General features: G+C 37.8%; 1 protein-coding gene across 3 annotated transcripts in view; it reads right to left on the bottom strand.

Annotated features, from left to right (window-relative positions):
* Positions 1 to 461: 461 nt before the first annotated feature.
* The window catches only part of LOC125450936 (SWI/SNF-related matrix-associated actin-dependent regulator of chromatin subfamily E member 1-related-like), a 48,266-nt gene continuing 27,010 nt past the window's right edge, over positions 462 to 21,717 (bottom strand). For all 3 annotated transcript variants that reach the window (XM_048527409.2, XM_048527410.2, XM_048527408.2), the window contains exons 8-10: positions 18,169 to 18,384; positions 9,465 to 9,600; positions 462 to 6,573 (exon numbers count right to left, since the gene is read on the bottom strand). In XM_048527409.2, the coding sequence (XP_048383366.1) occupies positions 6,561 to 6,573; positions 9,465 to 9,600; positions 18,169 to 18,384 (365 nt within the window). In that variant the 3' untranslated portion in view covers positions 462 to 6,560. The remainder of the gene's footprint in view (positions 6,574 to 9,464; positions 9,601 to 18,168; positions 18,385 to 21,717) is intronic.

Consider the following 21,717-nt stretch of genomic DNA (forward strand, 5'->3'; position numbering starts at 1 on the left):
TTTTAACCTGGATTGCATGCTTAAGGGTCTGCAGTGGAACCTGAACTCATGATGAATCAGCTACTAATTCAATTTTGCATAAGAAAATAAAAAAAAAAGAGAGTAAGCAATGGTCATTCAGCCTCTAAAGTCTGCTGTGCTGTCAATAAGAGAGATGAACTTCTCCCTCAACTCAACTTTACCCCCACACCTGGAATGCCTCTTTTGGCCAGAAGATTAGATACATCAAAATTTAAAGAAAACGTAATTTACTTTTTCTGGTGAATCTGTTGCAATGCCAAGTTCAGGAACATACATTGTTAGTTGTTATTCAAAATGTTGCCTAAATTCTCCCACCACCAACTTCTAAAAGTCAGAAATAATAACAGCTATAGCCCCAGGTGTATATTTTTTAAAATGCATAATTGGACTGGAGTGAAGTTCATTCCAATCGTCAATCCTGACATAATGAGACAAACAGCTCTGTATCAGATGTTTATTGCATGTTGTACAACCAACTGCTACATTTTACCAACATACTGAACTACATTAGAAAATTATTCAACAAATATAGCTGATAAAACAGCTTGTTAATATAAACACCAGTAAACTTAATGAAGTAAAAGATTCACTTAACTGGAATTAATCAAACACACTACATTCCTTGAACAGTACATCAATCACAAGGCTGAATGGTGTTCTTACTTAACCAAAAAAACAAAAAGAATCTTTGTAATCATACAACTGATCCCAAAGATTACACTGCTGTCACAATTAAACGTTACTTGCTATGTAGCCACATCTTTTACTGATCATGTATGCACTACAGCATTTACCGCAGTGTTTATATATGGTGAAAAGTAACATAATAAAATCAGTCTCTTTGCATTCTGTTTCCATTATGTCATCTAGGTACATCTAAAGGATTTCACCAATATGTTCAAACTATCCCTCTTTTCACCTAAGAACTGAAGCTGCATGCATCTAAAGGATCCAGAAATAGGCACAAGAATGAGAGGTCTGTCAACATGCCAAATTAGGGACAAGATAAACTGTCACTACAGCGCCAAGACACCGCAGAAAGAGAGTGATAGCAAATTGGGCAGACAGATAGCAGCTGCAGTTTAATATGGAAAAAAAACGTGAAGTCATACGTTTTGGGATATAGCATCAAGAAAAAGTGTCTACTCTAACAGGAAGTGTGTTCCTTTCCAGCAAATCAACAGGAATGTTTAGATGGGCAAAACAGAGTGAAAAATAATGTGGGATGGATCAAAAACCTGCAGAAGGATACATCTGATGTTTCATTTACAATGGACAAAAATGTCATACAGGCAACATTGTGACACCACTGGTGAGTGGGTGCAGCAGGGTGACTGAGTGAATGGTGATGACAGGATGGATCAATGGCTTTGGGGGAGTTGAGAACGGGTGGGTTCTTTATTCTTGTGTGGGAAATGGGCATCATTGATAAGAGTGGAGTTTGTTGCATATTTCTAGTTACCCTTAAAATGAATGACTCTCTAGACCAATTCAGAGGAAAATTAAGAATTAACTATATTTAATTGGGTTTGGACTCGCATTGAGGTCAGACCAGGTAGGAACAAAGGCTGACATTATCAAAGGACATCAGTGAACTTGATGGGTTTTTACCACAATGGTTACACAAATATCATTTGGCCAGCTTTAGTCTTAGATTTACCTTTGCCATCTGCTGTGGGAGTATTTGAATCCATGTTTCCATAACATTAGCCTTGGATTTGGATTACCAGTTACAATTACTAGAACCATTATCCAAGGTGATGAATGTGAGTGAATGAGCAAGTGTGAATGGATGGCTCAGTGACAGGAAGAAAACCTGAGGCAGAAAAGCAACCCACTTCTGATCTCCACTTTGACGTGAATTCTGCAGTGGCTGACACAGAATGTGCCATGCCAAACACAAACCAAGGTCAGTGCTAGTTACACTCAGTCTTGCTTCCCAATCCCCTTCCTGGGGGTGATCAGGAATTGAAGTCTAGGCTTTTTCACCCTTTCGTCTGCTTTTTAGCCAAAAAGGCAAAAAAAAATTGAGTTAGCTCTGCAGTTTGGCACTTTATTGCTTTGAATTTTTTTTCCTGAAATTGACCGTTACAATTAAGATAAGCCTCATCTTACTGAAATATGCTCACTAGTCCTACTGTGATCAAAATTGAAATGTGGTCCAAATGCCAAACAGTTCAATTAAACCGCTTTACATCCAAGAGGTAAAGAGGAAAAGTTATCACATGACACCTCACAGAATGATTCAAAAGTAGCAATACATAGATTGTTAGTAGAAATGAAAAATGTTGAACAGAATAATGAGATTGCCAGTTTGAAGCAAGTCACGGGGTATTTAATGTAAAAGCTTGCAAATGATGAAGCATCAATTAGATTACCTGGCACAGAGCTATATGCATCTCATTGATAGAAGAACATGATACAAAGGGTAGGGAATGATGTTAGTTACGACTGAAAACTGTGACATCTTCACTCATTCCCTTCCTACAAACACAACTGGAGGGATCCATTACAGGTTTTTAAAATTAAAATTTTGAGACAATTAATAGTAAAATATAACTTGTGCCACATGTAGAATCATTAATATAAGTCATGAATGTTTTAGAAAATGAGACTGCTGAGGCAGTCTTCAGCACTCATAGCAGATTTGGATTGTAATTTAAAACCGAAGCAAATTAAAAAAAAGGGACAGGAAAAGGAAAATGACAAAGCAAGCAGCAAGAGACGCAATGGGCTGACACACTGCTGTAATTGATCTGACTTTGTTTTAAACATCTTATATCACCAAAGATAATTGAAGTGGCAAAACCGTGCAACAGGCAAAACATATGAATCCAAACCGCAAATATTCTCTACAATCTTAATACATAAAACAACATACTGCTCAACACAAATTAAATATCAGCACCCTCATTCATACATTGCACCAGAACACAGGATGAAAAATAGAAGGATACTTTAGATTTTCCTGTATACTTTATCATGTAAGAAGTCTTGATGAAATTCACTAAAGTTTTAATCCTCCCCATTAATACAAGAGTGATGTCTCTTGTTCCTCTTCATGTGGCATTTTAAAACAAATTAATAAAAGCCATTGGACATCCAAGGGTCCACCTCCAACAGTAAACGTTACCCTGGTTTGAGAATTTTTTAAAAATCTGAATCATTTGTCGAATGAACTGCTCACCCTACTGTCACTTGTTGATTGGAAAAAGACTAATAATAGAGGATTTGTGATACAACTTCACAAATGTCTGACTACAGTGCTGGATTTTATTTTATAAAGAATAGTAATTCTCATTAAAATATTAATACATCATTTAAGAACATCCCTTAATGAGACGATTCTTCAACTCTAAAATGAAAACTGTAATTCACAATATCCAAAGGCCATCCCTGGAGTGAGGTGCTGAAGGTGGGTTGCTTGCCCCCAGATCTTTGCTCTGTGGACAATTAGGAAAAGCTTCACAGAATGATATAGTCAGCAGGCACTTCTGTTTACCTCCCCATTCTTTCTTCCTACTCCTACTTTTATCCACCACTGCAGTAGCAAGTTGATACAGCTGATAGCTTGCCTTTGCTTATTTTCATTGAGAAAGCAGGATAATTAAAACTGGCATGACTATTTGAGCTGGAAGTGGATAGCCAATAACTAATACAGAGTTCTGTTTTCAGAACCTATTCAGTGAGTTTTGCTACAATGCATACATGCACATACGTCAGGAAGAAATATAACAGAATTAAGCTTGGATAGGAGTCCCACATTTGAATAACAGAGGACATGCACTTAGTCAAAATTCGGACAGTTGTTCACCAAGGAATTGTACTTCAGCATATCTGAACAAGCAGCTACAGACTCCCTATCGTGATTCTGTGAGACATTCACAACGGTACTGGTTAATTGCACAGTTATCAAAAACATAATTCATAAAGTAACCATCCTAGAGATGTCCCTGCTGGGCTCAGAAAATTGCTCATGTGCATCTTTAGCTACCATTCCTGAACCCAGTTGTATATGTAATGCTAATTTCAGCTACCTAACAGTAATTAACAAAAGGTACTTAATAAACTATCTCAAGGCACTTCACAGGAACATTATATTTTAACAGTATATTTTGACATCAATCCACACATGGAGACATTAGGGAAGATGATCGAAATCCTGTCAAAGAGGTAGTTTTAAGGAGTGTATTTAAAACAAGTGATGTTTGCAGAGGGAATTCCAAAGCCTGGAGCCCAGGCAGCTGAAGGCACAGTTGCCAGTGGTGCAGTAATTAACAGATTGCAATTGAGGAATACACATACCTCTGAAGAAGGCTACAGTGATAAAGGAGAGGCAAAATCAGACAGGTTCAGACACATAAATGAAAATTTTAAAAATTGAAGCATTGCTTAAATGAAACCCAGTGTAGAAAAGAACCTTGCACAAGGACAAGGTCAAGTGACTTTTGGATGACCTCAAGTTTACTAATGGTCGCACATAGGTAGCCTGCCAGCAGTATATTAAAATAGTCAATCTTAGCTAGAAGTAATAAAGGCAAGGAACAGGGTTTCTGCAACAGCTGAACTGGGTGCCTGCAGTCATGCAATGTTACAGAGATGGAAAAGATAGGCTATGTGATGGCATGAATGTATAGTTGGAAGGTCAACCCCGGATCAGTTTATGACAGCTGGTTCAGCCTTAGACAGCTGCCAGCTGGAATCAGTGTCGAGGAAATGGGAGTTTGTGAAAGGCAGTGAAAACAATGGCTTATGCTTTGCAATAACTAGCTAGATGAAATTTCTGCCCATTGGGCACTGGGTGTCTGACAAGTAGTTCAATTAACACATGGTGGAAGGGGAGGTCAACAGCAGTAGAGGTGAGTATTACCATGGGAAACACAATCTTGTATTTTCAGACAATGATCTGAATGTGAGGAATAACAATGATATTACAGGCGATTCTCAGTCTCCTACTTATTAACCAAGTCGGAAACCTGGGAGTCTAATCCCACTCAGCTCAATAACAATTAAGAGCTCCTTGAGAAACGTCACAGATGGTCAAAAAGAAATAGTTTGCTTTTCTCAGTCACTCAGAGGTTATGTGTCACTTCCATAAGAACTATTTTGATACTATGATAGCAGTGGAAACTCGATGGGAGGGATTCAAACACAGCGGTAGAGTTTATAAACAGGAGGTGGTCCAAAAGGACATGAAGGTAGAGAGGAGAGAGACTGGGGAGAGGGACAAAGCCAATGTACAATTTTACAGAAAATTCAGCTTCTTCGACCAGAGAAGACAAGCAACTGCCAGATGCAACTATGAGATTGTCTCAATGAGCTGATTTGCGTTTTGGTCTCCCTTTACTTGAATTCAATACATTTTAAGCAACATTACCTACCCTGTCACTGTCATTCATTCGAAGAATATCTAACTAGTGCTACATATAGTAGATGGTAAAACAGTGTTATTTGAAGGGCCTTACTGTCTAGGACTTATCAGTGAATTGTGCTGCTGGCTTTAGAAAACAGATAGTTAACTTTAATAGAATATTTGAAAGAATTGCTCTCAAGACAGCAACACATCATAATTTGGTGAAGTTGGAAGACAATTCTAGGTTCACTGTCATTCCTTGTGGTGTTATGGACGTCGCTTTGCAAAATAATCCAAAGTATATATCTTCCTATATAGACCCCATGCATGCAAATGATTATTACTGTACATCCAGAAAGTTTATAAAACAATTAACTCTATTTTACTAAAGAAAAATTTATTCTCAACAATAATTTAATCTGTTTAGAGTTGTAACTTGAAAGAAAACGAACAGGTATAAATTCTATATTTAAAAAGAAGTGAATTTATCATTGATTTTGCTTCACCAGAATTTTCTCCTAATGTGGTCTACAAGATCATTAGCTTATAGTTATTAGTTAGAAACATGACGATATTAATCTGGAGATGGCATCATCTACATTCCTCCTTTCAAACAACTAATGGCTGTTTGCAAATCTAGTACTCTCTTTTCTTTCCCCAATAAAAGTTTCAGGTTTAGCTCCAAAATGTTAATACAAATGTAACTCAACATATGGTAACAGGTAATTTTATAATGCAGTTTCTAAACCTATAGAATGTGCAAGAACAATGTATATTAATTATAAAAAAGTTAGTAAAAACTACAAAATCAACTTGGAGGTCACAACCTGCATGATGCCACAGTTGACAAAAAAGTTGTAAATGTAGCAATAAATTGCTTTCAGTAGCCTAGTCACTAAATCATTAACAAATAATCCTACTTGTTCCTTTTAATACAATGTTAGCTTTCTTCTTAAAAACATTTAGTGTAAAGTTGATTACTCCATTCAAACCCCCTTGCTTTGATCTTGAAGCATGTGTAGGCTTGTAGATCTGTATAATTAGTCCCTAATACAAAAGAATGGCTGCACCTTCTTCATAGGGCTGCAGCAATCTCTTCATTAGGTTCTAAGTAGAAAAAGGAAGCTGGGACTGCAGCCAACATGGACATCTGAGAGCCATCTTCTCTGATTAAAATCATGTTGTTTTAAGGCCCATCGCTAAAAAGAAGAAAATAAACATTAGGCATTTTGTTAACATATGCCTAGGAATTAATTAAAACTTAACCTAAGTTAGACCAAGGTATTCTTAATTCCTAGACATGGCAAGGGCACAGAAACAGAGATATCACTGAATAACCACAGTTATTCTACCAAACTTGGCATTATCCTCATGGAACTCTAATGTATGACACAAAGTGGCATAAAAAGGATTCATCTAGTACAATATTTCAAATTGAACACCAGGAGAAAAAGCAATAAGTTTAGTACTTTGATGCACAAGTAAAGATTAATACTTGCAAAGTTTTCTGTATCGAAAGTGAAGCTATTCAACAAGCACGTTTCGAAGTTAGAAGGTAATCGGAGAATTTTCAGATCTAGAATGACTCACATGAACCAAATCACCTCCCTCAAGCTTTATTGGCTTAAATCATCTGAAGGTGATTAGACAACAAACTACCCATTTAGCTTCATCTGATTATTCCGCTCAGCCTTCCAGAATTTCAGACTTCCAATCTGCTGAAATCAGTGCAGGGATCTGAGAAATATCAATTGAGACAATCCATGCAGAAGCCATGTCCAAATTTTAAAGGCAGGAGGTGTCAAAATCTGGCAAGAAAGGTTTTATATGTTCCAAGTATGTCAGGTGAAGTTTTTTTTTTTGGGGGGGGGGGGGGGGGGAAGAGAAGAAAGGTACCAAAACAGTTTGAACATGAAATAATCAGGGAAAGAGACAAAACCAGCACATTAAACATACTGTATTGAAATATTACATGGTCTGATTGGATTTTTACTTTACTGCATGAAATAAGCAATTAAAATGTTCCAGGCTGTAAAATACTGTCCAATGGACGATTGCAAATGGTTAAATATAACCTAAGGAAGTGAGAAACAGACATAATGTAAATTATTAGTCAAAACAACTTCTACAATGGGGCACCCATCCACAAAATAGCATCAGGATAAACATTTAGCAGGCAGTCTAAAAGAAAATGGAAATGATCTATGAACAATTCACTGCAAGAATCCCGGTTCAAGCTGTTTCACTATAAAGTCTGTTATGTATTTGCCCCTTCTTGGCTATTCGTCCTTAAAACAGATTTCTCCTTTCTCGATACCAGCTTTAATAGACCTTGCAGAACCTATTCTATATCTATATTATCTGACCTGTACACTTGAGTAATTAAAACTAAAATATGAAAATTAAATAGCACAATTAATAGTGCAACATATAAAGCTGTCAGCTTTAATAGTCAACTGGTCTTATCAGACTTGGCCACCCGGTGAGCATATGCATTCCTAGTCATTTTAACCATCACTGCATATCACAATAGGCAACTGTCACATTTTACCAGCACCAGAGCTCATTTAAAATTGCTCATGAGCTGGAATGCTTAAGGTCACTTTCGTTAATTCCTCATAAACCACATTTAATGGTGCCTGTAGGTGGTGACGGAAAGAAAGAAATGAGAAGGGTGGCATTGAAATAAATTCACAGAGACCAGTCTCCCATCACCAAGTCACCCCTTATTTACACTTGTCACTCCCAGAGTGAACAGAACCTCTGATATTCCTGTTTCTATCTGTAAGCCAGGACTCCCTGATTGGACCAGATTAACAGCCCCAATCAGAGAACTCATTCTATTCCGTCCACCCGGCTGACCAGATTACAATCACTACTGGTGGAAGAAAGAATTTCTATAGTACAAGACTTCTCTTTTTTTAATTCCCTACCCCATCCCCCATAAGCTGTCTAGAACAGTAGAATTTAGTAGATTCTTTTGTCCCCCCCCAAGGTCTTCAAGAGCCCTGATTAAACAGCTAATCATGTTTCAAGTTAGAGATACTTAATATTGAGGGATTGTGCAAAGAACATTCAACTTCAACTAAGCACGTCATAATTGGGAACAAATGGTGGTATTCGTATAGCCATAGGGTAATTAGACCACAATTTGTCTGTCTACCTATATAAGTACTGAAGTACGTCAGGATTGTCTCACTGCCTGATTCTAATTCAGAGCTAGAGACTTCTGTGGATGTTCCAGGGGACAGGGGAATTGCTAATGGAGGTGCAAAAATCTTGGACAATTCTCACAATGTCAATGCATCAGAACTGTCATGAGGTCCTAATATGCACTTCGTATATACGCAAGTTAAATAACTTCATGTTGCTACAATTTTCTACAAAGGACTTATCAAATCCTATAATCTAACATAATTTTATCCATTAAATTATTATATCAGGCATATATGTTTCCTCATTATGTACCAATGGTTATAATTCTTTCAATGACTTCAGTCTTTGAGAAAATATTTCACTCCAGTAATAGAAATCTGAGGGTGCCATAAACAGTAATTAACATAAATGCAGCAACTTATTTCTAACACTGACGCTGTTTTAGACACACTTCACTGAGTTTCCTGTAAGGATGTAATGCTTATTCATTTCAAAATTCACAGTTTGCAGATTGATGCTCATATACAATAATATCAAGCTTGCAGTGAGTGACTTGTAAAATAGTTCCACAACCAAATTATGAGAATTGATTTTTCCCTCAGGCCACACTGTTGTAGTGATACAGTTATGAACTCTCTGCTTAAGGACTGCAATTTGCACCTTTTGCAATATACTAAATTGCTTCTGATGAAAACAAAACATGGCTTAGAACTTTGTAAATTTCTAACTTTTTGTTACTGAATCATTTCACAGAAAGGTATGGAATCATATCAACATTACATAAGAGCATGAACAACCTGCTTTTCAACCATCCCTAACAGAAGCTCTATACAAAGAAAAATAGATAAATTAACAGCTCCAACACAGTTGACAATCCTGTGGAAAATGAAACAAACTTGGACAGCAACTACCTTAATTAATTGGATATGTTTACCTGTTGCCTAGATTGCTTACGATCTCCTGCACCTTTCTCACAAGTTTCTCATTCTCTTGAGGGTCTTCATCTATTATACTGTGAAGTTTAGTCATAAAGGAATCAACTGTCTCTAATGTCACGCTTTCTCCACTTCCTAAGGATTGAGGAAAGACATGAAAACAAGTCATGTTGGACTGCTGAAGCTGACAAACAATAAATAAATGCCAATAATGACTCTTGAAGAAAGGCACATAGGTGTTTATCTATTATACTTACGTCAAGAACGATGAGAAGGATATTTCCCTTGAACAGTCTAAGTATTTCTCAAATGTAAAAACTCAGATACTGGAAATATTCAGTAATCTGGTAGCATCTCTTTGGGCTTGTACCATCAATTTCATGATTTAATCTCTCCTGCATCCCACCCTGTCAAAGATATTTCTTATTGTTCTTTCCTGCACCCTCTCAACTTGCTTAAAATCTGTTTTAGCACTATTCTTCCCAGCTCTGATGTAAGATCTTTAATCCAAAACAATCACTGTTTCTCTCCCCACATATGCTACTACCGAATGAATCTACCGTGCATGTCTTGTTTAAAGCTGCGATAAACAAACACTGCATTTTGCTTTTGTTATTTCACAGGCTCTTCTTGTGGCATGTCTAGTGTTTAAATAATTCTTATTATTAACATTCTTGTGTTAATTAATTTAGTATCCCTTAATAAGGAAGAAATTTCAGTCAGGTTAAAAACTAAGGATTTTAATCACATTCAGTAGGATATTGCAAATCTTCAGGGTTAGGATAGCAGCATCTGGTAACTGGTTGACAGATAACAGTCCGTTAAAAAAAAATATTTTGCAATGAAAACTGAACATTTATTTTTGATTAATTTTATGTATTGGTTGCTAACTGCTGATCAAGGCATATACAGTAAAAATAAAGTTTTGTTGTAGAAAATTGCCAAATCTGGCTAATACATTAATCAAGCTGAGGTAGAGAAGTAGCATTGATCATGATTGCCTTTTTATCCTGATGTTTAGTAGTTTTAAAATTTTCAAATGGGAACCCATCTCACAGGTCATTCAAAAGTGTTTGCACATAGATTAACTTATTTTCCAAAAAGATTTTTTAAAGCCTTTAGCCAGACATATCAAGAGATATCTTTCAACCTATTACAATGAGAACATACGTTCATTTACCAAAAATAGTTTTAAATTCTCTTTTGTGCTGAGTCAAGGCTTGCAAGGCAAGCAAAGATGGACAATTTGACAGCTGCCTTATGCAGATGTACATCTGCCAGTCTTTGACTATCTCCGGCATCATTCCACAGTATTCCCAGATAAAGCAGGATCATCACAGAACATTACTTATGGACACACATTTCTGGTCCTACTTACAGTTAAATCACCCTTAGACTAGATTCAGCTACCAAAAGAAATAGGTTCATTGCATCCACTCGATCAAATAATTTGAAAGGTCCATATTACACATCATTCTTCTAATCATAAGAGAACACAGTAGGCAAAAGGTTTATAAAGAATGTCCTCTTGTTATGTCCTGGTGTCTTTGTGGTGACTCTGCACTCTACTGTCTTCAGAGACAATTGCTTTCCTGATGTTCACAGCCCAAAATTAAACATTGTTCTGACCCCTGAACAATGCTCTAAAACACTAAGGCCTCAATTCCTCATCTCTGTATTCTAAATCCTTTACAATCAAGATCTTTTCTATTCCTTTTTACAGTTCCGCTGTCAGTGTGTGATTTGTGTGCATGGATATCCAATTGCTTTGCCCTCATTTGTTTGCCATTAAGATACAAATTCATTTTATCTCTCTCGCATCCAGAGAGGACGACCTCATTTTCACATATTGATCAAAAGATGTAACAAATTAATCTTAGTCAATCTATAATCTGCTGCAATTCCGCACTTCCACCTATGAGACTTGTGTCGTTTCATGGTGTCAACTGTAAAATTGGATCTAACTTCCCAGTGCATTATCCAAAACAGCAATGTATATGATGAAATATAGTTCCAACAGCAGGTCACTGGGGAATACAATCTGACACATCCTCTTATTCAGAACACTGCTGACATTATCTGGGGTCAATATTGCTTGTCACTCATCAGCCGAAACCCCTACTTTGGCAGGTCCTGTTACATGCATATATGGTAATGGTAATGAAATTCACTGAGAATAGTCAGCCTGAAGATTTGTGGGCCTCGGATAATACCCTAAGAAACTTTGATGTCCTGGAACTGAGATGATTGCTAGGCTTGACTCTGACCTATGGTAAGTTGCTCCAATTCCCTTGGATTTTGCCAGGGCTCTTTGAAATCACACTTGGTCACATGCTATTCTGGTTACCTTATCCATGTTTGGATCAAGACTGTAACGAAGGCAGAAACTGAGTGAGTCTACAGAACTCACACTAAAAATTAGTGAGCAAGTTACTGCTGCACTCCCTTACCTTTGCATCTTTTTCATGAAGCTATTCCCTTTTCCTTTGGGATTTCTAATGTCATCTCCTACAGTCTTCAGTTGTCCTCATCACAGTATCACAGAAGCGTTACATTTCATAAGGAGGCCATTTGGCTCATCATGCCTGCTTAAGTTGTATTACCTGGTGCCAATCTCCTGCGTTTTCCCCATATCCCTGCAAACCATTTCTATCCAAATAATCACTCTTAAATGCCTCAAGTGAACTTATTTTCACCATATTCTGAGGCAGGGTATTCCATACTTTTAACTACCTGCTCTCTGAAAAGATATCTTTTTCTCTTATTACCCTTTCTTTGTTTGCACACAATTTAAATGCCTTCTCATTTTTTTTAAAAAATCCCTATTTACTCTATCTAGCCTGCTCATGATTTTTGAAAATGTCTCCAAATTTCTTCTCAGCCTTCTTTTCTCTAAGGAGAACAGACTCAACTTCTTAAATCTATCCTCATAAGTGAAGTTTCTCATTTCTGGAGCCACTCTTGTACATTCTGCAATCTCACCAATGCATTCACATCCAAGCTATAATGTGGCTTCCACAACTGTAAACAATACTCTAATTGAAACCTAGCAAGTGTCTTGCACAAGTTCAACATCACCTCTTTGCTTTTGTATTTAATGCCCCTACTAAGAATGCCAACAACACCATGTGCTTTATTAACTGCCTTCACTGACCTGTCACTTTCAATGATCTGTGTACACGTACATCCAAGTCCCTCTGTTGCTGCACCTTTTTAAAACTGTACCCTTATTTTATATTATCTTTCAATGTTCTACCTACCTTATTTCTCTCTGCATTGAAGGCATCTGCCACCTATAGCCCCTCTCCATCGCCACGTCAAAATCCATTTGGAATTCCACACTCAACAGTTTACGATTCTTTTCTGTTCCACGTATTCTGCCTAGTTTGAAATTATCCCTATACGTCCAGATCCAAATCACTAAAATATATCAGCGAAAGCAAAAGTCTGAGCACAAGCCACTAGAGAACTCCACAACAAACCATCCTCAACTGTGAAAAATTTCCGTTAATTATTACTGTTCCTAGCACAGCCAATTGTGCATCCACATTATTACTGTATCATTTATACCATAATCTGTAACTTTCCTCAATCTTTAAGGCTGACAGCCTCCTTGTCTCAGTTTTCTGTATTTTCTGTCGCTGGTAATTTTCTCTTTCCTTGACCACACTCTTGCCTTAGCACTGTCAGCTACTGAAATAAGTTAGATGTTGACTGCTGAACTTGTCTTTTTGCTGCTTGCATGGCTGCTGTCACTCTCCATTAGTGTTCATATTTCAGCTGCAGATTGATATTCTGTGTCTTCATCATGCATAATGCTCTTAACATGGTAAGTTCACTCGCTTGATTTTTTTTTTTTTTTCTTGGTCTTCTGAGTTTCTTCTCATGGCAAGGGTCAGATCCATACCACTACAACCTTGTCTTCTTTGCTGAGGTGCCAACTCTAATACCTTGTCGCATTTGCCATCTCTACCAGTTTGCAGTACTGGGCAAGGTTTGTTTGAGGCTGTTCATTGCCCCAAACTTCCTTTGTCTTTGCCTTGTCTTAGGTCTGCACAGTAATTAAAAGGTAGAGGAATATTGTATATTATCCACAGGAAAGGCTCTGTTTTTAGATAACAAGTTTGTTGCATACTAGCAACAAGTAAAACATTTGGTCAAGCATAATTATCAGGACCTTAGGGAGCTAGAACAGATATGTCTACTCCCTTAGGAAGCTAGAGTAGAATTCCTCATCTCCACTCTTAGGTAGCATCAGTAGATTGTGTGGAACCAACGTAAAATGAACTTTAAGCCCTTCATCGACTGTTACAAAAAGGAACAGTTATGACACAGAAGGCTGTAAATTCAAATTCCACTCCAGGACATAAGAAAAAAAAAATTCTAACAACCCTACGCAGTACCGAAGGAGAGCACCGAAGAATAATTTTTGTCTTTCAGATAAGATGCGTTCTCAGGAATGCAAACGTTTCCAAAGCTTTTGAAGAGGAGGAGTTATCCCTGACATTCCAGCCAATAGCTGTCATCCCTCAGTCAAAATCACAAATGCAGACTGTCTGGTCTTTTATCATATTGCTGTGAACAAACTGGTGGCCATGAGACAATGCTTTAAAATACTTCACTAAAATCCTATAATGAGTTGCACAAATACTGCATTTTTTTACTGTATTAGAGCATATGCCAATTTACTAGTCTCTAAATTTTGTTTCATAAACTTTTGCGGTAACATTTGATAACCTTGGAAGTTCTTTTGATAATCCATTTTAGCACTTCATGCTACTTACTTTGTAATCTACTGTTGGTTTTAATAGCCTCCCAATTTACTGGAGTTCCATCCTGTCTTTATGCAAGGCTTCTCTTTTAGGCTCATACTGTAGCCTCGGTTTCCTTACAAAGGAGACATCAAACCTTTTCTACTGGCTGTATCTATGACACCATCAATCATGTACCGCAGAAGTTTGTTACTTCTCTGGTTGGAATACATTGCTTGCTGAAAGATTGTTGCTATATTTGCTGCAACGTGCTAATTCCACATTTAATGTGATATCTTATCTTTGAATTCTAGCACATAGGTAATAAATATAGCTAATAAGAAGTTGGTCCTTAGTTCATGCAAGTTGAAGTATAAAAGGTAGGGAAATCTTACTGCAGCAGTACAAGACCGAGATGAGGAGTTATTTCTTCTCTCACAGGATTGAAATCCACTGGAACACCATGTCACAGAACAGCGTTGGGTGAGTTTTCATGAACATTTAATGCTGAGATACACAGATTCTTGATTAGTCAGGGAACCATGGATTATGAGGAAACGGCAGGAAAGTGGATACGAGGTGTTTTGGATCAGCCATGATCATACTGAATGGCAGAGCAGGCTGACAGGGCCAAGCACCCTACTTCTGTCCATATTTCTTATTGTCTTTTGGTCTAATCTAACAGGACTACTACAAAAGTGGTCTTCTGGACAAACTACAATACAAAGCACGACTAACGTGAATAAAGTAAGACAACTTGTTTATTAAGGTGTGCTTTTTAAAGAAAGATTATGAGCAAACCAGACAGCTGACAAAAAGAACAAAGAAATCAAAAACACTGTCATCATTATTACTTGTACTACTACCACCAGGTTACAAGCTTATCTGAAATGGACTGACAAATTCTGATGAAGGGTCTAGGCCCGAAACGTCAGCTTTTGTGCTCCTGAGATGCTGCTTGGCCTGCTGCGTTCATCCAGCTTCATACTTTATTATCTTGGATTCTCCAGCATCTGCAGTTCCCATTAACACTGACAAACTGGTCATGTTATTTACATCCAAAACTGAATCTAAATTCATGGCAAACGAACAGCCACTGGAGGAAAAGATTACCTCTAGGGAACTCTGCAAGTAGAAGGTTAATTAAGAGCCAAATTTCAGGGTTTTGACAAACATCAGAAAAATATTAAAAAGGAACAGCAAACAGTCTTTTGACTGTTACTTGCTGAACAAGCATTTTTCACAAAAGCTCATTTACCCTGATCAAAAGGCAAGTAATTGCTGCTAATTTCATTCCTTCAGCTGCAATAATTAGAAAAGAAACACTTGTTTAGTTCTATTAACAATATTTGAAAATATAACAATTACATTCTATTACCAAATTAATTTTTTGTCTTCATTTAGAAATTAAATATATGGTTCACTCTTCATGATAAAAAAGCTTTCCACTTTGATAAATACTTAAAATAATTATTTTCTTGTGCAGAATTTTAATGTCTGGTTGTCCCATCAGTATATGGTATCATATCATAAATTGTCTATGAATGACTAAAGGGCAGAATTTCACCTAACTGACTGCATAAAAATGATGGGACTGCGATGGGAATTTTTCTTCGGTTTGGAAAACCTGGATTGCAAAAATGATAAGCTGATTTCCAACGTCACACCTCTGTCCTGATTAGAAAAAAATTTGTTGTTGTACGCTAATCTGTCAAATTGGCATTAATGTGCAACTGGCTTGTACTGTGGTCGGCAAAGACTCTCGATGTCTAGAGAATAAAACTTCACATTTCTTCAAGTACAGCTCAATAAACCAAGTCACTGCTGAGTTTGTAGTGTCATGGCTTTTAAATTCAAGCACGAGTGGCACAAAAACTAACAAATGCCGGAAAATATTTAATTGCATTGATTTCATGGCTGCTACTGTAAGTGCTAACAGCGATTTTCATGTATGGTGATGATGCCTGGCTCTACTTTACCATTTCATCCCTGACTATGTCGTGTTAGATTCCTTTCCTGATGTCCAGTCTCAGTTGAAGCAAAAGTTTGTCCAATTAAAGTTTGGGAAGATTACAGCCATTGTCTTCAGGCCCAAACTGCCAACTCCACATCATAGCCATAACTCCATGTATTTCCCTGGTTACTATCTAAGGTGCAATCATATTGTTGCAAGCTATTTGACATGTAAATCAGACCAATATTATGTCTAGAACAGAACCTCACATTCTCTCACAGAGACCACCTAATCATGCCTCTGTAATGGCGCATGTCTCTTCTTTAACCTTCAGCTTATTTGTGCTTTGGTTTCTATAGAATAGGACTAGGAGTGTACCAGTTGAGCAAAGATCCTGATTGATCAAGAGGTCTACATAATGTAAAAACACACATTAAGTTATAGAAACATAATGCAGGGGTATAAATATCTCCGCTATAGTATAATGCAACTCTGCCTTGAATAAAACTTACCAGCAGAGAGCCTTTCACTCGCACTGTGAACTGACTGCCTGAGAGATTGCTGGGATTGTGATAATACAGTAAACTTCAGGTATTTGAGGTCAAAAAGTTTCGTCAGTTCATTGAAAATGTCAGTTCATAAGGTTTCGGTTAAAACAAAGTTGCCTGTATTCCAATATTCAAATGCTCTCCTGGAAAGCCTGAACTCTTTCATTTTCTAAATTTTAGCTCATCCAACAATCTGCTGTCCATATTTTAATTCACACAAGCCCCTGATCATCAATCATCCTTATACTCACTAACATACACTAATTCCATGTCCAGCATGATCATCTATTTTAAAAATATTCATTCCCAGTCAAATCCTTTCTTGGCCTTACCTCTCCCTATCTCTGCAAACCTCTAGTAAACCGAACACCCTTCCAAAAACTAAGCTCTTCAGTTGCACCTTCAGACATCTTGGTCTGATAGCCTGGAAATCTCTCCCTAAAATGTTTTCCTTCCTAAAAACTTCAAACTCTGCTCCTTTAAGAACCTAAGTTGAAAAAAAGTATAACTTTTCATCAAACTGTCCCCCTCCTTGGCCTCAGGTGAGTTTTTGTCTCGTTCGGGCTCTTTGAAGCACTTAGGAAGGCTTTTTGATGTGATTATTAGACGTGCTCGATAAATGCAAATTTTTATTGCATTGCAAGATAGTCTTTTATCATCTGATTTGGGCAATTGTTAATACCAGCTGAACGTGGACCAGAGCAAGTAACTTATTTCATAATTGTCTTTATGTCTGATAAACTCAAGGGCCCACGAAAATTTAGGACATGCTCTTATCTGGTCTATTGACAAAGGTTGCTTAACTATACAAGTGCAATTATGACTTAAGTTTACATAGCTCCAAATACACTCATAAATATTTGCTACCATTATTCCATAAGCTTGTCCTTTCAAAGTTCATCATGGCCAATTAATTTCCAATCCCTCTGATATTTGATTGACTGAAATTAAAACCTTGGTATAGGAAAATTTACATCAAAAGCTGAGACGAGCAGGAAAGAGGCGAGGTAACTTGTAGAACACTTTCATCCAGCATCACAAACTGAATACTGCTTATAATGGCGTATTTACAGCAAAGATTTAATATTTCAGCATCGTACTTGTATTCTACTCTCTTAAAATGTCAAACTACCCATCTATCATACATAAATTAAGATTTAAATTTGTGTGTACTTTAAAAAAGACTCTCTCAGATAAACGTATTGACTTTACCCTCTTTTAGCCACTTTGAAGTTGTCAGCAACAACTTTGACCCTTGATAATTTAAAAAAAACTTGATGACAGTGTCCTTGAATCAAGCATCCATTTGTCTGGTGGCACAAAAAAAGCCTTTGTAGCTAATGAGGTCCCCAAACCTCTAGTTGTATGATATCTCTTTTTGAAACATGTTGCAAAAGTGTGATGGTTTGGATGGATTAATTGACTGTATCAGTATATTTGACTTTCTAACCTGGTAAAGAGACATTACTGAAGCTAGTGGTTAACATTTGTCGCAAATTCTCGAGATGTTTGTGTAGAGTTACATTCTGGTTCTGTTCTTCAGCCAGCTCCTCTTCCAGTTTCTCTTTAGCACTTCTCATGTTGTCAATGTGTTTCTGCAAGACTGCATTCTGCTCCTCATATTCAATATTAGTTTTGCGTAATTTTCTCAACTCTGCTTCTCGAGCTGCAAAACAAAATAATTCCGCAAATTCCCAGTGTATTTCATACAATCTTCATAGCGCGATTTCCTTCAAGGCGGCCAAATGTAAAATGATACAACAAACACTTGCACAAAAACATCTATTCATCCCACATATAAACCCTGATTCTTTGTGGTTCATTACATTATTCTCCTTAACCAGCCCTCGCAATCTCAACCTGACCTCCCAGTCTTTGGCTTCCCAAATTACCTCATTTGTTACAACGCAAGCTTGCCGAATTTTGTAATGATTAATCCTGCATGAGCCCCAGTTAAACCGGTCTCTTTGTGGGGTTCATGGAACAGTCTTTGCTCCAGTCCTACTCAGGCCTCTCCCCCAACTCTTTCTTTTTCTGATACATCAATGACATCGGGTACCCACAGTCGCAAACAAAGTGAGAGGAGAGAAAAGGAGAAATTGTTCAAATTGGAGGACAAGTTCAGTCAGGCAGAGAACGGTGGTGGTGGTGGATGGGAATGGTTCGGGTCTTCTTCCCAAAAATAAGTGGAGCGCCTCAAGACCATCCTGTTGGGGGATGGATATGTAAACAGATTTAAACAAGTGTACAGAGGAGACAGTTACTGCTGGCAAACTGGAAAATCTGAAACCAACGGAAAGCATCAGAAGAATCATGGACATAAGTGGGGAGGGATGAACAAGGGGAGACTGCCTGCTGCAGTGTTCCAGTTAGCCTCACGGTAAGCTCAAAGAACTTTCTCCTCTTTTCTGCTTGAGGACCTTACAGCCTTTTGGACTCAAAACTGAGTTCAACAACTTTATAGCCTGATACTGGAATAGGTGGGGGTGGGTAAAAGCACTTGGAAGGACAGTATGACATGAGTTGCTTCCAGCACAACCAACCCTGGCGACATCCTTCCCACCCACTCTGAGGCTATTATCACACTACATGGATTGCTTGAAGTAAAAAGTACCCAGTCTCTCCTAGTCCCAGTTTCACTTATTCAGTTTCTCTTCTGTCATAGCCAATCAACAATCCCCTCATCTGCCTACCACTTTCATATCTCAGTCTCTCTGGGCTCCGTCTTCACCTATCCACTCACCTCTCATTCCATTCTCCTCTACTTCATCTTCTGTATAAACAGCATATTTTCCTAGCTGCATTCAGTTCTGATGAAGAGTCACCAGACACGAAATGTTATCTCTGCTTTCTCCCCTCAGATGCTTTGCTTTGTTTCAGATCTCCAGCATCCCCAGTTCTTTGTTTTCTTCAAAAAAAGGTTCTGTTCCCCACTTTAATATAAAACATTTGACATTATTTAAGATGGACAGGAGGTCTTATTGAAATATCCTTAGGAACATGACAAGGTAGATGCAGAGTGTTTGCTTCTCCTTGTGGGACAGCCAGAGGGCATTATGTCAAAGAAAGGAATCAGCTATACAAGACAAAGATGAGGAAGATATTTTCTCTCAGCAGGTGGTGAATCTGTGGAAATCTTTATGGAAGACAGCTTTTCAGGCCGAATCATTAGATACATTCAAGGTTGGAGACAGATTTTTAATCCAAACAGGGGTCAAAGGTTATGCAGATAAGCCAGGAAAGCAGGGTTGAGGATTATCAGATTCGCCACTATCTTACGGAATGACAGAGTGGACTCAGAATTGAATGGCCTACTTCTGCGCCTGAGTCTTGCAAATGTGCATCAACTGCTTCTTTGTTTTGCATCTTTCTTCTTACTGACAATGGCTCCTTTTGTAAATGACAAGTCTGAGCACAATGGTAGTGTTCAGTTACATTAATTTTCCAAAATCGTTTGTCCTATCTGTCTTTGAATATCAATATCTTTGAATTAAATTGCATGGAGCACACTATTAGTCACAGTTTCTTTAAAATATTCAAACTATCGTAATCATAAATCTGTTTTACACAGACGTACCATCAACAGCTGAAGACATACTTAAAGTGATCTAAAATGACTTGTAAATACACTACTAGAACAATCTGCACTTTGGTCAACAATGTCCCTGTCAAACTTTAATTTATAACAGACCCACTTTAACGTGCTATGAAACAAGAACTTCTAACAAATTAAGGTGTCAAGACTCCTTATACTTTAAGGATTTCTTCACCATTAAGGTTATCTAATTAATGTACCATTTATCATACAATTTTATGCAATTCCCAATTCTCAATAAAAAATAACCTGCCATTTTATAGTATCTTCACAGTACTTTAATGGTACTACATCATTATTTCTTCAAAAATAAGCTATAATTGATGAAGGATGGATGAAGGCAGAGCAGTGGACGCAATTGGACTTTAGTAAGGCGCTCAACAAGGTTTCACATGGTAGACTGGTCAGCATGGTTAGGTCACATGGAATACAGGAAGACGCTGCCATTTGGATACAGAACTGACTCGAAGGTAGCATACAGAGGGTGAAGGTGGAGGATTACTTTTCAGACTGGAGACCTGTGACCAGCAGTGCACTGCAACAATCTGTGCTGGATCTTTTTGTCATTTACACATATGATTTGGATGTGAACACTGGAGGTACATTCAGTAAGTTTGCAGATGACACCAAAATTGGATGTGTAGTGGACAGCAAAGAAGGTTCCGTCAGGGTACAACGGGATCTTGATTAGATGGACAGATGGGCTTGCTAGTGGCAGATGGAGTTTGATTTACTTAAGTGTGAGGTGTTGCATTTTGGAAAGGCAAATCAGAATTGGACTTATACATTTAATGGTAAGGTCCTGGGGAGTGTTGCTGAACAAAGAGACCTTCGAGTCCAGATTCATAGTTCCTTGAAAGTGGAGTTGTAGGTAGACAAGGTAGTGAAAAAGGCATTTATTATGCTAGCCTTTATTGGTCAGAGCATTGAATTTAGGAGTTGGGAAGTCATGTTGAAGCTATTAAGAACATTAGCATGAACAGACAAGGTCTTTTCCGCAGGGCAGCGTGGTCCAAATCTAGAGGGCATAGCAACCCAACAAAAATTGGCAAAAATTGAACACCCAACACTGTCAGTTTTCTACTATCTAAAGCAGTTGAAAAAAAAATTTAATTTAAAGGCGTAATATTTGATTTGACATTTCACAGAATCAACAAGTATTACAACACAGACAGAGGCCATTCGACAATTCACACCCACTGATTCATGGGGCAGCACGATGCCTCAGTGGTTAGCACTGCAGCCTCACAGCACCAGGGTTCGATTCCACCCTCGGGCAACTGTCTGTGTGGACTTTGCACATTCTTCCACTGTCTGTGTGCATTTCCTCTGGGTTCTCTGGCTTCCTCCCACAGTCCAAAGATGTACAGGTTAGGTGGATTAGCCGGACTAAATTGCCCATTG

The sequence above is a fragment of the Stegostoma tigrinum genome, chromosome 3 (genome assembly GCF_030684315.1).
Source record: "Stegostoma tigrinum isolate sSteTig4 chromosome 3, sSteTig4.hap1, whole genome shotgun sequence".
Lineage (NCBI taxonomy): Eukaryota > Metazoa > Chordata > Chondrichthyes > Orectolobiformes > Stegostomatidae > Stegostoma > Stegostoma tigrinum.